General features: G+C 34.2%; 1 protein-coding gene across 1 annotated transcript; it reads right to left on the reverse strand.

The window, feature by feature from the left end:
• Positions 1–13,815: 13,815 nt before the first annotated feature.
• LOC120137322 (transcription factor DIVARICATA-like) lies at positions 13,816–18,194 on the reverse strand. Its single transcript, XM_039153094.1, has 3 exons — positions 18,170–18,194; positions 14,807–15,244; positions 13,816–14,620 (listed from the first exon to the last, which is right to left on the reverse strand). Exons 2-3 carry the CDS (start codon positions 15,238–15,240, stop codon positions 14,119–14,121), a joined length of 936 nt encoding a protein of 311 aa, XP_039009025.1. The 5' UTR covers positions 15,241–15,244; positions 18,170–18,194; the 3' UTR covers positions 13,816–14,118.
• Positions 18,195–21,482: the final 3,288 nt, after the last annotated feature.

Raw genomic sequence — 21,482 nt, forward strand, 5'->3', positions numbered from 1 at the left:
ACAGTGTGTATTTTGGAGCAGCAGAAGAGACAGTCATTGTGGTAGTCATTGTAAGAAAATGCACCAGCAAAAAATCTTCTATTGTATCCTGATGATGTTTATTTCTTCCAGTAAGGTTGTTACATTCGATGTCACCGACAACAAGGTCGAATTCGACAAATCTACTCATCAATTGCTCCAACCAATCATCATTCAGTTCTTGCACATCTGTTTTCAAAAATATGCCAAGACAGTAGAAGACAGCCTCTGCATTATTGATCCCAGAAGAAAAAAGAGACAGGACATTGATATCACCAGAGAACATGTCTCTAGCAGCTCCTTATATATGGTTTTTAGGGAAACCTAGAAGCATTTCTACCTCATCAGATTCAAGTGGAACAATTTTATTCTTTTCAACCCATACCAGATTCCATTTTCAGCACTCATCAAGAACATACTTCTGGACACTCGAAGGTGGCTCATTGTCATAAGCTTCAAGAGCCTTACAGATCCTTTCTGTCAATTTTGGCACTTCTTGTACATGTTTATAAACAGTTCAACTTTGTTCTTGGATCCCATGAAGGCCATCATTTCTTTGTCAATGGAAAAGCATCAGCACATAGAGGAAGCAGAATAAGAGAAAATCTGTTCTCAATTGGCAGAATTATGAATATAGCCCTTTTCAGTGTAGTAGCATGAAAATGCTTCGAATCTACAAATTCTGGCTCTACATCGAATAAGTACTGTGATATTCCAGTCCAAACATTAACTGGAGCAAGTGCCATGTGCTCATAGTAGAAATAAGAAGACTCAATAGCATCTTCTGGAAGTGTTCTTTGAGTTATCTGATCTGGTTTGGTATGAACCCCAAAACCAATCATTGGATTTAAAAGATGAATTTGCTCATAGTAGAAATAAGGAGACCCAATAGCATCTTCTGGAAGTGTTCTTTAAGTTATCTGATCTGATTCGGTAGGAACCCCAGAACCGATCATTGGAATTGAAAGATGAACTGCATGATCATCTTCATTAAGAAGCTTCTTTTCAAGCTTCCTCTGCTTCTTCCTTTTCCACAAATCATAGCCCAAGTTTCGCCTTTGCTTGTAATTGGGATCATTGCATAATGGCTTCCTACCTTTTACCAGAAGAAATGCATCAGCAGCCTTAGTCATTTGAGCAGCGCATATAAAATCTGTCAACTTTGCAATTGATGAATCTGGACCACATCTCTCCATGGCTATTGAAGCCTCAGCCTCTGAGAATCCCATTTTTGTCAAGTATAACAGTTTACTCTCCTCATCAGAATCAGAATTCATGATTTCCTCGATATCTGAAGAACTATCAATATCTATGAAATCATCCTGAAAGATCGCTTCATAATCAGATGAGTTGTTATCAGGATCAATATGTTGCATGGGTGCGGATTTTTGATGAGCTTGTACCATTGTATATGTAGTCTTGCCATTGCATCAGATTACTGGTTGCATAAATTGGTTTCTCTCCCACAGAAAAGTATATTTCAGAGATGGCCTTCACTGAAAGATGATAAGCCACTGTGTTAGCCTGGAACGGATTACCAAGCTATTTTTACTACTCTGTCCGACTAAATCCCTCCAGATACGGAAAATGGTCACCTCATTCAGAAGACACATATCTCAGACGTTTCTGTCAAAATGATTGAGTACTTCTTAAGTTTGTGACAACATGAAGAAATTTCCTCTAGTTACTTGACAATACTACTGTTTAGTGACACCAGAATGAGAGCATTCAAGATAAATAGATTTGAGGCACAAATAAAGCCTCAAGTACCTACAACAGTGTATTGTCAAAATTGAACCTTGTAGGGATCATGATATTCAAGTCAAACAGACGTCGAGAGTAAACCAGAAATAGAAAATTGAGGCATCTAGAAAGCCCAATTTAGACAGATCAAGAGGGACATATTGAAGGCCAATTTCTACCAGAAATAGAATATTGGGGCATTTTGAAGGCTCACAGTAATATGAATATTTGAGCATTTTTGGAGGCTCATCTCAACAAGAAGTAATGTTGAGCACACTTTTAACATCTGTATCAGCAAATGTTGGGGCATTTTAAAGGTTCCTTCAGACAGATCCATGTGGGCATTTTGAAGGCTCAGATTAACAAGAAGCAAATATTGGGGCATGCTGAAAACCCATTTCAGCCAGAATCAGAACTGTTGATGCATTTTGAACACTTGTATTAGCCAATGGCGGGGCATGCTGAAGACCCACAATATCCTGTGTAAAGATCATTGACTTGAACAAATATTTCCAATGAGACAGAAAGATATGAAGAATGAAAATGGTGAAACATTGACAGTCGAGCTGACTATACATAATTGCTTCGTTCATCAGGCAATTACATTATGATCATGATGTTGAATAAATGTTTACTCAGCAAGTATGTTTTCAAATACCTAATCTTCTTAACTATATGTCACATGATAGTATGTTTTTTGTTAAGCTACATTACGGTTACAAGAATAAAGATTATCCCCAGGCAGACCACTCGATCCAGAGTTCAGTTCCTTAAGATCTCAGCATTGAATTTGGCCTTCTGTGTGTCGGTGATAATTTCATATTTCTTTGAGATTCCTAGCAAATAGTTTCAACCATACTATTGAGATTATAAAACTGTTTTTCACATCAGTTTTTGCTTCCTTGATGACATTGAAAAGGGAAACTCGACTCTCATTGTTATTCCCGTTGTTATTTGGGATCATCATTGCTAGCCAAGATGAACTGAGTTTTCATCTATTTTGGTTTTATCATTTGTATTTCATCCCCAGCTGCAAAAATTCCACGGATAGTTTTCTGTACATTGATCCTACAGTTGATGTGTTTCTACTTCCTACAAAGGTCATTATAGAAGAAAATGTGATCAGTATTACATTTGTCTTTGCCCGAGATGATATCAAGATCAGTTAGTGTCTCCTATTCAATTCGACACCAGCATATCTTGTGAATTTGACCAACTTTTTGGTCATACCAACATTACACTTGAATCCCCACTGAGTTTTTGTTCTCAAATGGTCTTGTGACATCATTTGGACACTAGGCAAAGAGCTTCAATGTTTGAGAACATCTGAGCAGAAGCCACAAAAAAATGAATGTGTTGTCAAATGTTTTACGAACATCTGAGCAGAAGCCACAGGAAAGGATGAATGCACTGTTAAATGTTTTACGAACCTGCTATTCGGATACTGAACCAATGTTGCAATCATATGGTTTCCATTTATTGATCCAAGATGAAATCTGTCTTCTTCAACCCCAAGATATAATGAAGATTTCTTTCCACAGAAGGGAAGCAGAAATTTTAACAATAAGAAACTAGTGGAGCCAACTATGGTTGAACTACAAGTTGTTAAACATCTCGACATTATATGGTCCAAGTTGCCTTATTCGAGATCTAATTATATGCGGAGACATGAAATGAATTGGAATAAATCTTCCTTATGATGTGTTTCAAGAGTTAAATAAGAACATACTCTACTCTCCTAATTAATCCCTGCTGAGTCAGGCATATCTACATCTACACTCTTCAAAGATGATAGATTCTCTTTTTAAAGATGATAGATTCTCTTTTCAAAGATGAAAGCTTTATGGGATTTCTACACAAGTCCAAACAAATAAAGTTGGTTTTATCCAAGACAAAATGGGGCATCAGAGTCATAATTTTGACTACGACAAGAGTTCCACAAGGGAAACATTTCTTCTAAGACTTTCATGAAGCAAAGAAGACAGCAAAGATACAAGTTGATCAGATGATTCTGCATGAATGCAAGCTTGATAGTATAAGTTTCTACACTGAAATCTAGAGGTAATCCTGGCAATAAATGATGAAGTGAAGGAAGACCAAGTTCACCACTTTGAAGTCAAATAAAAATTGCATCAACATTCATGCATTCATAAAAACATCATTTACACAATAAACAATGCATTACATTGATACATTTGAGTGCATTCAAACATGAAGTTTTACAAATCTTCGGAATAACAAGAAGATTCATGGTAAGAAATACCTTACAAAAAGAAGGTATTCAAAACCGTAAATACAGGAATCATGCAAACATTTGAAAAAGAGATGGACGCAACGCCACAAAAATGAGCATTATCTTGAGATTGGGGCATGTTACCCAATCAACATGTTATTTTGAAAAATAATGAGAAAACGATTTCCATAGTTTCTCATTCAATCTTTTCTTAAAATGAAATTGTTGAATAGTAAGAAAACAATTTCCATAGTTTCTTACTTAGTAAACTATTTCTCACATCTGTAAGTCCTTCAGTGCATGATGTTTCCAAAAAGCCTTCGGGAGCTTTTTGATGTTTTCAAAGCCTTCGGGTCATCTGTAAGTCCTTCAGTGCATGATGTTTCCAAAAAGCCTTAGGGAGCTTTTTGATGTTTTCAAAGCCTTCGGGTCATCTGTAAGTCCTTCAGTGCATGATGTTTCCAAAAAGCCTTCGGGAGCTTTTTGATGTTTTCAAAACCTTCGGGTCATCTGTAAGTCCTTCAGTGCATGATGTTTCCAAAAAGCCTTCGGGAGCTTTTTGATGTTTTCAAAACCTTCAGTGCATGATGTTTCCAAAAAGCCTTCGGGAGCTTTTTGATGTTTTCAAATCCTTCGGGTCATCTGTAAGCCCTTCAGTGCATGATGTTTCCAAAAAGCCTTCGGGAGCTTTTTGATGTTTTCAAATCCTTCGGGTCATCTGTAAGCCCTTCAGTGCATGATGTTTCCAAAAAGCCTTCGGGAGCTTTTTGATGTTTTCAAAACCTTCGGGTCATCTGTAAGCCCTTCAGTGCATGATGTTTCCAAAAAGCCTTCGGGAGCTTTTTGATGTTTTCAAAACCTTCGGGTCATCTGTAAGCCCTTTAGTGCATGATGTTTCCAAAAAGCCTTCGGGAGCTTTTTGATGTTTTCAAAGCCTTCGGGTCATCTGTAAGCCCTACAGTGCATGATGTTTCCAAAAAGCCTTCGGGAGCTTTTTGATGTTTTCAAACCCTCAGGGTCATTCATAAGACCTCTAGGCAGAATGTTTTCAACATTTCCATATTACTCAAAATAAGCTAAATGAAAAAATTATTGTCTTTTTCGTCTTTGCTCTATTCTTGTTAACACAAGAATGAGCAAAGAGGGGCAGCTGTAGAAATCAATTTTTTCATTTTAAATTATTATTATTAAAATTATTATTATTATTATTATTATTATTATTATTATTATTATTAGTAATATTATTTATTATTTAAATATTACAAAGCCCAAATCACAGCCCAATTACATTCAAATCCCAAACCCAAATGGAAACCCTGAATCAATTTGGGGTTTCAGCTAGGGTTTTCAAACCCTAGCCCCCAGCCGCCGTCAACATCATCAGCCGTTGGATCTGACAAGATCCAACGGCCCAAAAGGGTTCCAGATGGAAAACCCTAGGGTTTCTAACCCTAGCAGCCAGCCGTTTCCAGATGCGGCGCCACCCCTGAAGCCACCCCGACGACCGACTCTCTGATGCCAGATGGTCCAACCAGTTACTGCCGACGCTGCTGCTTCCACGACGCCGACCTCGTCGAGCTTTCCAGAAGCCAGCTGCCTCACCAAATCAGTGCTCTATGGTGAGTCACCGCCATAGCTAGGTGACTCACCAAAGATGCTAGATCGGACCGGTCCGAGGAGTACACTGTGGTGGCTATAAAAGCCACCACTGAACCTGCAAAACAAAGGAGGAGAGGAAGGACAGAGAGCAACGGAGAACACGAGAGAAACGAGAGATCCAGCAAAGAAAAAGAAAAAAAAGGAAGACAGAAAGCTACCAACGAACCCACAACCAACATAAAACCAAAACAGAAAGCAAAGAAAAAAGAAAGAAACTTACCCTTGGAGCCTTGACCACCGTCGGAAGCACTAAACATCGCCGGAGAACAGAAAATACCGAAGGTATTTCGTAGATTTACTCCGATTAGGAGTCTTTTAGGGAAAACAAAGACCGGAATCGGTCTTAGGGCGTTTAGATCTACGCTTTGGGGGTGTTTTTGGTGAATTCCGACCACCGTTACGGTGGCCGGCGGCGGTGGTCGGCGGCGGAGTACGGTGGCCTATGGCTGCCGGTTTCCCTCCGGCGAGGGAAACTAGAGAGAAACCAGAGAGAACTCTGGTTCTCTCGTTTTGAGAGAGAATGGAAATAGGCAAATGAGAAGCTTGGCCCTTCGGGCCAAGCGTTTAGGGTATTTAAAACCCTCCCCAAACGACGTCGTTCTGGGGAGGGTATCTGTGTAATTTCCATCATGGGTAAACCCTTTCCGCAGTCACTCCGAGTTTATAACATTACAAATTAGTCACTGGAAGCAAATTTTGATTCTTTTAATTATGTTATTCAATTTATTTTATTACATTTAGTCATTATCAGTTTATATATTTAGGGTAAATAACTGATTTAGTACCTTATAATTTTATTAACATTTATTTTAATCCGATTAATTAAATAAGGCTAAATTACATTTTTAGCATTTAAAGTTTTTATTTATTCGAGATAGAGCCTTTAAACTTTGATAAATTTTATTTTAATCAATGATTAATTAATTAAGGATTAATTACACTATTAGTAATTTATTTTATGATGATTCAAGTTATGTTCATTATTTAAATAATTTTACATTTATTATTATTTTATTTATTTATAGTCATTGTTTAGTTATTTTTTTACTTAATTTTTATTATTTTAATATATTTTAAATCATTACTTTAATTATTGTTTTACTATATTATAAATATATATATTATTTATTTAATAATGTTTATTTATTTTCCATATTAAAGAAAAGGGCAGTCTTAATACAACTGGATGTCCTATTTTGGTATTTTAAAACTAATTATTATAAAAATTATAATTTAGTTTTATTACGTATTTATTTATTAATATAGAAGGAAAGAGCTGTCTTAAGGTACCTAGAAGCCCTTTTCTGATATTTCTAAATAAATAAATATCTTATTTATATATTAATATATTTTCTTAAAATTATAAATTTGAATAAAAAGATTATGAATTAAATATATTCGAAATTTTTTCTTCTAATAATAGAGACAATTTATAGTTAATAAAGTACCCATTTTGGGCGTTGTAGGGGTGCTAATCCTTCCCTAAATGTAACCGACCACGAATCCTTTTTTTTATTAAAAAGAACGAATTTTTGGTTATAAACGCAGATCAGTTCATTTTTTTATTGGTGTTTTCTTAAAACTCTTTTAAAAAAAATAATTTTTAGGTATTCGACCTACCTGACCCAAAAGGTCGATGGCGACTCCCAAATTATTTTCAAAACTATTTATTCACATCAATTTCACCGCCAAATAAATTTTTCGTGCCCGGACGAAAACCGGTTACGACAGCGAGCTTCAAATTTTTTACACACGTGCTACAATCTCAGTTCTTCTTCCGAGAAAGGTCGAAAATTGAACTCACTAGTTATGCCTTTACCCAATTACTTTGACTAAGCATTAACCAAATACCATCATTTTAAACGTGAAACTCTTGGTTCATTGTTCTCACCAAGTAAAAACAACTTCAATTTTGCCTTGTTGGATTGTGATTTTCACTTTCATCATCGTGCTCTTTGATTAATTTCAAAGAAGAAATCATTTTTACCCGTCTAAAACCACTTCTCTTACTCATTCCATCAATACTATCATACAAGTAAAAAAGTTGATAGAGTGAACAAGACCAAATGGATAGTGTCACGTGTGGTTATTTTGAATTTTATGAGGATTATCTTAAAAAGAAATCAATACAAAATAAAAAGCATCTAAACAATCGTATGTGACAAATCATGCCTCTGCAGTAGCTTACGTTACAGATAAGGACCTGAGATGAACCGAACGACGTATACACGACCTCATTTATCATTGATTTCTAACGATTCAAGATAAATGAACATTAAAAAAAAATTAATACCAATTTCCACCAATGGTGCCAAATATATCCACTGAAAATAAAACACGAGTTGCTTTCCATTACAATAAGATAGGTGTTTGGTTTGGAGCTTTGACATATGTTGCTGCTAATTTTCCACTAACCCTTGTCCTTATGGTCATTCTTTTTTGGTAATGAAAAATTAATTATTGGAGATGGTGATGAGGTTTGTCAAAGGTGCATGCATGCGCTCTCTTTCTCTCTCCAACAGGTAGAATATCTGTTAACAGTTACGAAAAGCAGCTTTGAGTAATTAAACAACTCGTTTTTTGTTTGTTGAGTTCACTACACAACTTTAGACCCCAAATGTATTTAAATCCAATGAACTAAGTGCGTCGTTTTCATGTGTAAAGATATTTTTTTTAATTAACGATGGCGGTGACAGATTTCGGCTGTTCATGTACTCGCTAATGGTCAACTGTTACATGTGTAAAAATACATGTATACGGTTAAACCGATAAAAAGAACATTCCACTTGGCTGCCTTTTTTAGACCCGTTGCAGAAATAACGAGTATGGTAATACAGACAGAACGGATAAGGATGTCCTATGTACGACGAAAAAGGAAAAATCAAAAGTAGAAGCAAGTATCTTAATCTATTAATCGATTAATTAATATTCGAAAATTATAAAGATTTGTTGATCCGATCAGCTAAACACGACCAAAATATCTGTTTATCGTGAGAGTTTCTTTGGTTCGAGGGTTGGCCACGTCTTGGGATAGCGTTTTGCGAGCAAATAGATTGGCCCATGCCCCCTATGATAGCAGCGCCGAAATGGACTCGATATACTAACAATAACAACACTTGTTTTCCAAGGGGGAAATACAAGACATACACAAATCAGACAGATCCACATGGCATTGCAAGGAAACTGAATTTCTGTTGTTGATGGAAGAAATGGGATTACGATGGATTTTGACGATTCATCCTTTCTGATATAAACTGATCGAGAATCAAAATTAATTGTTTGGTGAAGGAAAAAGGAAAAAAAAGATGAACAAGATGATGAACAGTAAAGAGATTCAGTCTCAAGAGTCTTCTTCTCCAACTTTGCATGATAATTTATATAAGGGTAGAAATTAGAATGAACAAACTTTTTTGTCACTAAATCATGAATTTACTAATGATCACGTCAAGAGATTATAATATTTTGAAAGATATAAAATTTTAAAAACTTCAAAGAATTTCAAAGGATTCGAAATTTGATAAACGAAAATTAACATCGGATGTCAAATAGTGTACTCTAATTTCGCTGCACACGATAAAAGTAAGCTTGTCGTTTTGCTTCTCCCCACTATCCTCCATTGAATTTTAGTCAAGAGTAGCGTGCTTAAGGACTAGTGTGAGAAGTGAGTGGTGAGACTACGTGCAGAGGCTGGCGGCTACTGATTTATTTACCAAACCGAAACTGATGCAATCACTTCCATATCCATTTGCAAGTCAATACAATGTCGTGTTAGAACCGTTTGATTGTTGTCTTCCAAGTGGATAACAGACTGTGTCACTACTTGGATCAGAAGTTTCCGGGAAAGACATGACAATCAAGGAACAGCAAGCTCAAACTGATTCATAGGCATCATCAAACAGATGACAGCTCATTGGCTCTAGTAATGAAATTTAAATCAATTTGCTCAACGACCACTTATGAAATGATTGGAACATAAATAATTCAGCCAAATTATTGAGTGAACATATATCAAACACGCGAGTTATTTCGATTTCATATCATTGTATTCTAAAGAAAAATATTTTAATTTCGAGTTTGAATCGACCTAGAATAAAGGGGCGAAAGTGTTGTTCCTATTCCATACAACTTGCAGAAAAAAAAATTATCCTTCTCATTAACTTGTGAAGAGAAAAGGGTTCACAATATAAATCTATATGGTCCATGATGTCCCTAGATTGTTTGGCCAACGGATGGGACCGAAAACTTGGTGGATGAACAACAGCACCAAGATTCGCACGTGGTGTGCTCATGGGGCCGATTGCGAGACAGCTTTTGTTCCAACACCATAAAGATGTTATCTTTATCGATCTTGTCGCCACTCTCGACATAAAGATGTAAGAAAACAACTCCATGGAAATATGAGGAACGTGTAACACTATTGCCTTCACCCCTTTTTCTCTGTATACGGTTTCCCATTTAAATATTAGGGTAAACTACGTCAAATATCACTGAACTTTAAGCGGTGTATCGTTTAAATAGTTAAAATTTTAATTTTTCTGATTGTAGCACTAAACTTTAGATTTGATTTCAACCATGCCACTGGACTGTTAAATTTTAACAGTACGACGACGTGGATGGATCTTTCCATCACTATGATGACATAGACAAAATGATATTATTTTAGGCACCGAACATTATGGGTATATTGATTTTATCACTAAATTTTAAAAAGGTTTAATTTTTAGCACTAAACTTTTTCGAACGATGTCTCTAGCCAATCATCGCTCGTCACTGGTCGTCTTTCATTTCAAGATCAGTATCAAAACATTCACATTTTACTCATCTTTCTTCTCCTAGGATTGATGGAAAAATCATTTAAAGATTTGACATGCTAATAGTTTGATCTGATCAAAGGACGATCTGATGTGGCTAGTTTTGATGTATATTGTTCTTCTTCTCAAAACCATGTTTCTCACCGTCCGAATTTTCGAAGAAACACCCCTAACCCTTCAAATCTAAGAAAGTCTTCAAACTCCTAAAAATAATAGATTTTTCTTTTAATTTCGTCGATCTAAGAAAGATTGAAATATGAAATTTTGATATCAATCTTGTCGCAAGAAAAGACCAATGATTGGTAGTCGATGATGACTAGAGAAGTACAGTGTTAAAAAATAAATAATGTAAAAGTTTAGTGATAAAATCGACATATCTTAAAATTTAGTGTCTTAAGTTTTAGGTATCAATAACCACGGTAAAACGATATCATTTTGTCCAAATCATCACATCATTTGAATTTTAACGGTCTAATAACATAATTGAAGTTAAACTTAAAGTATAGTGTTATAACTAAAAACTATTAAGTTCTAGACAATACAATATCTAAAATTCAATAATATCTAATATATTTCTCTTAAATATTAATATACTATGTATATATAGTATTAAATATTTATCAAAATATAACTACTTTGTGTAACATTATTTCAAAGAAAAAGAAATGTATACATTTGCTTTTAATTATCCAAAAAAAAATGTATGGTTCAGGGTGCGCCACGTCTACATATCGTCCGGTAGCAAACATTTAGGTCCATCGACGATGACATTCAAAAGGACTTGACACGTTAACAATATTTGGGTAGTCATATTCCGACACAACATTGATGGGCATCGTAAGAAAAAAACTGAATATCCGATTGTCAAACACTGTACTCTCGTCTTGCTGCACACCTCTAAACCATCTTTGTCGTCTTCATCCCTACCATGCCCCATGCTAAGGATTTTATAAATCTAATTATCAGGCTTTCGAATTACTTTTGTTTTGATCATTTCATGATGATGTAGATTGTTTTAATAGTATTTTTATTATGATGTTTTATATTTTATTAATAGTTAATGTCAAATAGATTTTATAGAATAAAAATAAAATCTTTAAACTTTAATCTCAAACCCAGACTCAAAATTTAATCCTAAACCACAAAGTCGATCCAAATCATAAACCCCAATCCTTATTAAGCTAACCCTCACCATCTCAACTCCAATCTCAGGTCTCAAATCCTAAATTATGGGACAAATAAATAAGTCAGAGTGACTAAAATAAGAGTAATTCAAAAATTTTACTAGTTAAATTGAAAATTTTTAAACTTCAGTGACTAAACTAAGAGTGTAAATTAATTGAACTATGAATGGTGTAGTTTATCCTAATATTTAACATATAAATTTCCAGGGTTTAGGCCGTAGACCCTAAATCCGGGAAAAATACTTTTAGGGTAAATTACACGCTTACTAACTAAACTTTACTCTCTCTCCTATTTCACTATCGTACTTTTAATTTTTTCAATTTTCTCACTGAACTTTAGACATTGAATTTTTTTTGTCACTCGACCGTTAAATTTCTAACGGCGTTATGAAGTTTCTATATTAATTGAAAAAAAATTAAAAGTATAGTTAGTAAAATAGAAGAGAGAATAAAATTCAGTGAGTAAATGTGTAATTTATCTTTTTAATTATATACCCTATGTGGCATGTTTTATTATTAAAATAAGCCACATGAGCACCTCATTACTGAGTAAATGGTCGAGTGACCATAAAAGTTCAATGTCTAAATTTCAGTGAGCAAATTAAAAAAATTGAAAGTACGGTGAGTGAACTAAGAGAGAGAGTAAAGTTCAGTAAGTAAGCTTGTAATTTTCCCATACTTTTAAGAAACTGAAGTAGCTAACCAAATAAGTAGCCCAGCCCACACTCAAAATAAGTAGTACAAATACAACACCTTTGATTAGACATGCAAGACAACACGATCGATATATAGTGTTCAAGTCCAAATCTCACTAAATAGGATGTTGTTTCCCTTCAATTATAGTTTCATTAAAACAAATCATAAACGAGTGCAGGGTGTAGATGCCATTATGGGGAAGACAGAATCTGGTTGGCAGAGGAGAAAATGGTGAAAACAATGAGAATAGAACTTTCTCAACAACCACCACTCATAATTGGACACATAATTCTGCAAATTTAAGTGAATAAAAATTGTAATAGCTGATTCATCGTGCCAGTCTTCATGTATATTATATTCCCCTCCATAACTAGGTTGGTTAGAACAGGCTACTGTTCTTTGTTCTTTTTTCAAAAGAAAAAATGTTCCATTTTCTGTCTTGTATTTCTCGTCTACCATTTATATCAAAAGCAGCTACCTTTGGCCCTACAATGATGCACCCAGACTCGGATTCTTACCAAAGTTGTCATTTTCTTCATACAAACTTATTTCTGGAATTCAAATAATGGGAAAAAAATAAGTAGAAAGAAATGGGATTTCATACTGTCCCAAGTGCTCAAGGGAGCTGATGGGATTTTGATTGAAAATTAGAATAAAGCAGCCGAAGTGCTTTCCCTATGCAACTTGCAGGAAAAAGAAATGATCCTTCAAAAAAAGAAAGTGGACAGTTTTTTTCCTTTCAATAAAAAGGGTTTGTTTTACTTTATATATTGCTCCATGCTGCTTTTTAAATTGTTTGACAAGTTGTGGTGGGTCCAAACCTTCATATGTGCATTGTGCCACCAATGCGGTGGCCACCGGTGTTTTTCATGAAGCTTGCAGCAACAACAAACAACAGTGGAGCCAGAATGGCAAAGCAGGTTTCAGATCAATCAAGGTTCCTGCTTTGCTGTCTTCGTTTTCCGTTTTCATCGCGGATTTTAGACCCGACAACGGATACGAGGCGCGGTTCGTGACCGACCCTTCCAACGATGTCGTCTCCGACGTCCGGGATTCTTACTTTGAGAATCATTAAAAAGGGGGTTGGCAAAAAGAAAGGTGGGATGGAAGAACAAGATGCTTTGATTAGTGGTTCTTAATCTTGGTTCAGTCAAGATTCTATTATCATCAGTCAACTGATTAAACTACCATGTAACTTTCTTCCTCTTCTATTTTAGTAATCTACAAGTGATTAAAATATAAACCAGAATTTGCACAAAAAGGCGTCACCATTAAGCAGAGACTAATTAAACTAGCAAAAAGTATGCAAAAGTGAGTCAGATAAAGCAACATTTGACATGGCATCACTGTCCAAATCAACTGCTTCCGCTTTGCTCATATATGCATCCATTTAAACCACAACACAGTTCATAAGCAACAAGAAGATCCTCATAGATTTCATCACAGTTTGAAGCAAGGAAACTTGAATTATTATTATCAAACCAAGCCTCTGTAGGAACACACAATCTAAGAATGAAAGGTGACAACAGATGATGCATACACACGACTAGACTAGAATTAACGTAAACACCGATGCTTCATCGTGTAAATGAGCTTATCTTTTCGGTTCAATGATTCGCGATTTGAATGATGAAATCATAAAACCACCTAACTAATCTCTCTTTATAGAGGAAACTATGGACTGAATTGCATCTCCAAGATATACACATCACCGCTTCGTATTCATATCATTTAACTAATAATAATACCTTATTTCCCTCTTTCGTCGATGAATTTATTGATGTTGCATTGATTGCATCTGGAAAAGAGTGTTGTATGATCCGAATTGAGATCCGGGAAGAGTTTCTCTAAGAAAATTTTGTTCCTCAAGCTTCGGTCCGTACGATGAAATCCCAGAGAATGGGGGCAGGAAAGCATTGGGATTACTCATCTGGTCGAAAACCATAGGTGCTCCCTCATTTTGTTGTTTCCACTCAAAATCAATCTCTTTAGTCGTGGCTGGTTTCACTAGCTGCTGCGCCTGTACGACCGTAGAAGAATCATTCGGAGACAAACTCTTGCAGTGATCCGGCGAAGAAGATGGGGTATCGGGGATGTTAACCGTCGTGATATCATGGATACTGGACCTCCTCTTGTCTTTCCCCCCATTGAGCTGCCTGATGAAGTACTTTTGAGCATGACTCGCCACCTGAGTTGGAGTCCGAGTCGTCACGAAATTCCGCGAAATGTTCCTCCAATCCCCTTTACCATACTTTTTAAGCCCCAGTAGAAATTGTCTGTCCATCAACAATCATCAAAATCAAACACCATAAGCCACAAGGAACAAAAGGACACACACTGTCTGTCTAGTGTCTACCAACCACATTGTCAACATTCATAACAATCGCAAAAATCAAACAGCAAACTCCAATCCTACCATAAATTCCAGCATGATCATAATCAAAAGAAACCCAGAATTTTACCTGTGTTCTTCTTCAGTCCAAGGCACACCTTTCTTCCTCTCTTGATCACAAGATCTCGACCCTGTGCCTCTTTTGCCACCTGGAGTGTAATAGTGTCTGAATCCATCAAACCCTTGACTATTATCGTTAACCCACTCCAATGTAAAAGAATCATGGCTGTAACCAGGGATTGGTATGAGACCAGCCTCTATATCACTCACATCTTCTTCCAATTCCCTGTACTGTTTGATGACATCTCCAACTGTTTTCCCAGGAATCATGGCGGCCACCTTAATCCAACGGTCAGGGGTATCTTTATCATACAAAGCAAGGGCATTTTCAAAGCACTTGTTCTCTTCAGGAGTCCATTTGGTACCTTTACTCTCTTGGAACAACCAATTGGATGTGTGCAGATAAGAGGCTGGAGAGAGAATTTCAAGTCCCTTATTCATCATAATATAAAGATAATTTACCCGTACACAAACACAGAAAAGGAAAAGGAAAAAACTTTGCTTCAAAGAGAGAGAGAAACAAGCAGAGCAGAAGAGAAGTTCTGAATTAACAAACGAAATATCAAATCATTGAAAGCATTTAAAGGGAATCCGCCGAGTACCACTTTTCTTCATATAAGTTGAGGAATCTCAAAAAGGTTAACTTTCCAAAACCCAAGGAAAATTCGAGGATTGGTAGGGAAAATAATGAAAAAAAACAGATCTTGATGGAAAACCCTAGACATACATAGCAGATCCAACATCAAATACTCCAAATTACAACAATAAAAACAGCATACAGATCAAAATTCAAAAACTCAAATCACAGGGAAAAAAACAGTAAATTCATGGAAGTCGGCGGTTCTAGAGAATTGGAGAGCTAAAAGTGGGGAAAATAAAAAATGAAACCTTTTGTTCTTTCTTTCTTGGGTTTAACAACCCTTTGGAAAGTAAAGCAAAAGCAAAGAGATGAATCATATGGGCACTGTTTTGAACTAATCTCTCTCTGTGCTGATTTATTATATATGTACGAAACAGAGAATAATGAGAATGAAAGTGAAGGCAGAGAGGGAAGAGAAGGGTCAAAGGTGCTCAATTGTGATTGGTGCGGGAGAGAAATGGAGATTGTGGGCGCTACTGTGGGTGGCCAAAGCGATGGTGTTTTTTTCCATAAAATATTACTCTATAACAATGAGTTAAATGAAGGATCGGGGGCACTTCGGCTTGGCCGGTTGGTGAATGAAACTGGATAATTGGGTTTTCTAGTCTTTTTCTCATTTCAAGACACCAAACTCTGGCACGTGAGATGTTTGTGTCTCTTTTGTCATCCATATATCTTTGCGGTTTTGTTTACCTCTTCAATGTAATTGAAATTCACTTCGGTGATTAAAAAAATATTATTTTTAATAGTCTTAAGTCTAAATAATAATTATGTTTTTGGGTGTATGTATTGGCAATAGTTATGAATTATTTTGAAAAAATATTATCTTTAATCACCCTAAATTAATAAAAAAAAAAGGATAAACTATGCATTTTGTACATAAATTATTAGTTTTGGATCCGTTTCAGTAGAGGTGGCAATCGGATCATTTTGGATCAGGTCATTTTAAGTTAGGATTGTATTTGGTTTAGGGTCGGGTTAGATCGGGTTCGGGTTTAGTTTGGGTCTATGGAAATTTAATTCAAGTCGGGTCAAAATCAGATCGGTTAGTTTTCAAGTCGAGTCAAAATCGGATCTGTTGGTGTCGAGTTGGGTTAGTTTCGAGTCGGTTTGTTTCAATTCGGGTCAACCTTTAGATTTTCTGATCAATTTGGGTTGATTTCGATTTGTTTCAACCGTCATCACTCTTTGTCGTCATAGTCATCCATGATGCTCTTCATTACTTGTAATTCAGGAATTTTATGAAACTATATATTATCACATCCCAAATCGGGGCTAGAAGTTTAGTTTAAAATTTAAATGAATTGAATCAATAAGTCTTTAAAATCTAAAATTGAAAATCAAATTATAATATCTGGAAGTATAAGAATAACTTTATAAATTCTAAATAATTTTAGGATTGATTGTAGTATTAAATGGACCTAGTAAACTGGACCCGAACCCGATTATTTGAACCGATTTACCCTACTCAATACTCAATATTAACCTGAACATGATAATCAAATTTGATCTGATACCTGACCTATACCCGACCGAACCATACCCGATCCAAAATTTAACGAAATTGAAATAAACCAGAACAAAAATTAACTCAAACCGAAACCGAAATTTAACCGAACTGAAATTAACCCGAACCGAAAGCAACCCGAACTGAAATTAACCCGAACCAAATTTTAACCCGATTTGAAAGCAACCCGAACCGAATTTAACCCAACCCGAAAGTAACCTGAACAGATTGAAATTGATAAAAGTTATTTTCAATAATAAATTAGTTTAAATAAAATGGATAATTTATTAAAGATATTTATTTATAATAAAATAATAGAAAGTTTAAAAGGAATATAAAAGTAAGAATCTAATTGTAAGATTGTAAACAATAATAAATAAAGTTTACTTATCTTACTTGTTATAAAAATATTAGATTTATAATAAAAATAATAGAAAACAGCTAAAACAAAGGAAATAATATTAGGTTTATAATAAAAATTATATAAAGTTTACTTATATTACGACTAAAACTTAACAAATAAAATCATGTATTATTTTTAAAAATTTAATAAAAATATTAAATTTATAATTGGAAATAATTTTTTAATAAAAATTATTTCTTTATCAAATAGTTCTCATTATAAACTTTTCATACGAGATCAATATAAAAATTTGATAACAAATTCTAACACGTATTATAGGATCGTATTTATGTCAAATTATCGATTTACATGTCTAAATGATGGTTTAATTCAAAATATTGAACGACTGAGAATTGAAATTAAACCTAAATGATAAAATTAACAAATAAGAAGACATATTTTTACAAATATATATCAATTATTTTATATATAATTGATTTTGATTAGACTCATAATCAATTCAACCCGAATTGACTTGATCTAAAGGTGGGCCTAAACCAAAAATCAACCGATCTGATATTAACCCGACCCGAAATCTAACTGATCTGGTATTAACTCGACCCAAAAAATCAATCGATCCTGTATTGACCCGACCTGATATTGACCCGATCCGATCCAAAAATCAACTGATACGATATTGATCCAAACTGGAAAACAACTGATCCAATAATCACCCGACCCGAAAATTGACCCGACCCGATTTGATTCACTATACACCCGAACAAAATTAAATCGAATTTAATCTAGACCGAAATGACCCGACCCGAAATGACTCGACCCAAACTCGATCCGAATGACCCATTTGCCACCTCTAGTATTAACTCTCTCTATTTTTTTACTTTTATTATAACTATTATCATTTATAATATTTAAAAAATACATAATATATATATATATATATATATATATTAATTTAATTTTTATATTATTTTACTAAAACACATTACCTTTTCCCAATTCTCAACCCTAAACTAAAAACTACAAACCCTAGAATTTTTATATTAATTTAATTTATTTTTTTATATTATTTTATATTTGCATTCCAACACACTAAAAATTCCTCAAATTATTTTAATATAATTGAATTTGACATGCAAGAATAATTTAGTGTCATTGACATTTTGTTAGTATTTGATTTGGTTTGTATCTTTATATCAGTTTTAAATGAGAATTTTTTATTTGACACTTATGTCCAAAATATATTTTCTTTTAAAGTTAATTATAGTCAACCGTCTAAATAATCCTTCATATCAAATAATGTTTTGAAATGATTTAGAAGTTATCGGATATAGAGACGATATTTTAACTGAGGAAATATTATATTGAACTATTAAACTATTACTAAAGGTAGTGATTAACTAGTTGTATATATAAAAAGAGTATAAAATATATATCATTCTACTATTTATCTAATTAATAAAAATAGATGATAATAATAATAAATAAATAAATTATTCGTTCACTTAGACTCAATTATCGGGCTAAAATCAGGTCAAAGTTCGGTTCGAAACAAAGATAGGTAAATTAAATTTGGGATATTTTCGATTCAGGTAACTTTTGGTTAGGGTTGCTTTCGATTCGGGTTGACTTCGGCTCTAGTTGACTTCGGTTCGTGTTGACTTCGGTTATTGTTGATTTCGGTTTAGGTTGATTATGGTTTAATTATAATTTGGTTCAGTTACGATTCGATTCGGTTTATTTCAGGTTATCATATTTGGGTCTTGGGTCGGGTAAATCGGGTATGGGTCAAATTTTTTAGGTTTACGTTTCAGTACCTAAGCTTTTAATTTTTTTTAAACTATAACTAGCGTTTAGTTTTTTTCATTTCATTCTAGTACCCATCATTAAAAACTTAACGCGTTTAGTACCTAAACTATCAATTTTGGTTCATTTTAGTACCTAAACTTTTAATTTTTTTCAAAACTTGACGTTGAATTTTGAATGGGTATTAAAATGAAATAAAAACTAATGTTTTCTAACAACGGTGTACTAAAATGAAATAAAAACTAAACTTTAGGTATGATTTTGAAAAAATTGAAAGTTTAGGTACTAAAATAGACCAAAACTGATAGTTTAGGTACTAAATGTGTAATTTACCCTAAAAGTAATTATTACAATTAGTAGGCTTAAAGAGTTATGTACGTGCACGAATCAAGCGATATCAGTGATAAAGGATTGCTGTTATTCTTTGAGGTCTCAAGTTTGAATACGATGTTTGTAAAGGTGTATGAACATTCATTGTTAAGTGGTTGAGAGTCTTTCAAACATATATTATATTGTATTTATAACACCCCAACCTGTACCCGGATATGAGTCTGAGGTGTCACATTGACTTTTCAAAACACTTACTTTTACAAAAGAATATCAAAGCTGAATAATTGACATTAAATAAAAATAATTGGTTTTACAAAACATATCAGAGCATATTCAACTAAAAAAAATTAGTACATGCCAACTACATTTAATATACCAAAATACATGTGATTCAAAACTCTTTTCTGATCTGATCTTCAAAAAGGAGAAGCTGACCTGCCTTGCTCCTCTTTGCTTCTTAATCTTCTTGAAACCTACGTGTGAAACATTCACACGCTATGTCTATGAATTAGTAAGGCATATAAAACATATAATGTAAACTATAACTCCTAACCATGCATGAACACTCTATACTATCATATCATACAAAAATCACATATTCTCTCATGTAACAAATATACACATGTACATATATCATCATCCACATTCTTAACATTATCATATATTATTATCATTAATTCTTTTTATTATATAATATTATCCTTAATTCTCATACACATCATATAATATAATACCATTTTACATGACACACATATAACATCACATAGATTTTACTTATGTTATATCTTCTTAATATCCCATGTACACTTATGAGAACTCAAGATATGTGAGTACATTGAGGTTGTGCACATATGTTGTCACCACAGCTTGTATAAATTCTCATTAGGGGCACATAGAATTTGTCCCGAATGACCACGTAGAAATATCCCGAAGAACCACATATAACATATATGTCTCGAATGGCCACTCCTTAAGGACCACATACATATTCCAATGGACCAAATAGGTGTACCGAAGTATCACATATATGTTCCAAAGGATTATTTATATGTCCCGAAGGACCACGTAGAACCCTCGACTCTTGGCATGCCAACTATACCTCTAGCTTTCATTTCACATAACATGGGCATTATATTATGTTCATCACATATTCACATATTCATATAATCACACAAATCATCACATACTTATATCCTTGTACTTGTAATCTCATATATTCTTTTCACATAGATCATGTAACATTCTCATGTAGCCCCATAGCTCATTGTATTATGGATAACATATCACATAGCTTGTATCATGTAACATATACTTTGTTCACTTATGATCACATATTCATAAATCTTTTATGTTTATATCACATAGCTTATATTATCTCTTCATGTAATCATATATATTATTTATATCAATTCACATGGGTTATCAGACAACATATATTCACATGGATCATGTAACCTATACAATAATATATATAACACATACACTCATATTCAAGTACTTAGCCACACATAACAATCATATCAAACACATGCCTACATTCATGAATTCATGCATTATAATATAGGAAATAGACTCATCGCAAGTCTTATTTCCATTAAATCTCATATATCAACTAGTATGCACTCACCTGGCCTCACTAATCAATATTGATCTCTTATCTTCTTCTCGATGACTATTACTTGGTCGACTTGTCCAGACTCTGCTCTCGATCGTTATCTACACGAATATGCAATCTAATAAATATCGAGATTCGAATTACTCGGAAAGATTCTTATGAATATAAACTAAACAAAGCAATACTTTCTTAATCCCCACTTAAGTAGTATCAGTACTACTGTTACAGTACTGATACCCTCATGCTTGTAGTATCGATACTCTTCCACGATATCGATACCCATTTTTGATTATGTAATTTCATCTCAAGAATGGTACTAATACCTCCAAATTAGTATCGATGCCCATGGTACTGATACTATCACTTCATTATCGATACCCCATGAAGATTTTACAAACATTTGCCTTATGGTATCGATACTGTTCAT

The sequence above is a fragment of the Hibiscus syriacus genome, unplaced genomic scaffold (assembly GCF_006381635.1).
Source record: "Hibiscus syriacus cultivar Baekdansim isolate YM2019G1 unplaced genomic scaffold, ASM638163v2 tig00110656_pilon, whole genome shotgun sequence".
NCBI lineage: Eukaryota > Viridiplantae > Streptophyta > Magnoliopsida > Malvales > Malvaceae > Hibiscus > Hibiscus syriacus.

What these genes read in the sequence shown, in the direction of transcription:
- LOC120137322 (XM_039153094.1), bottom strand. Translation starts at nt 15,240, where the DNA reads ATGATGAATAAGGGACTTGAAATTCTCTCTCCAGCCTCTTATCTGCAC. An exon ending in TGGACTGAAGAAGAACACAG is followed by an intron (nt 14,621 to 14,806) that starts GTAAAATTCTGG and finishes GTTGATGGACAG; the next exon opens with ACAATTTCTACTGGGGCTTA.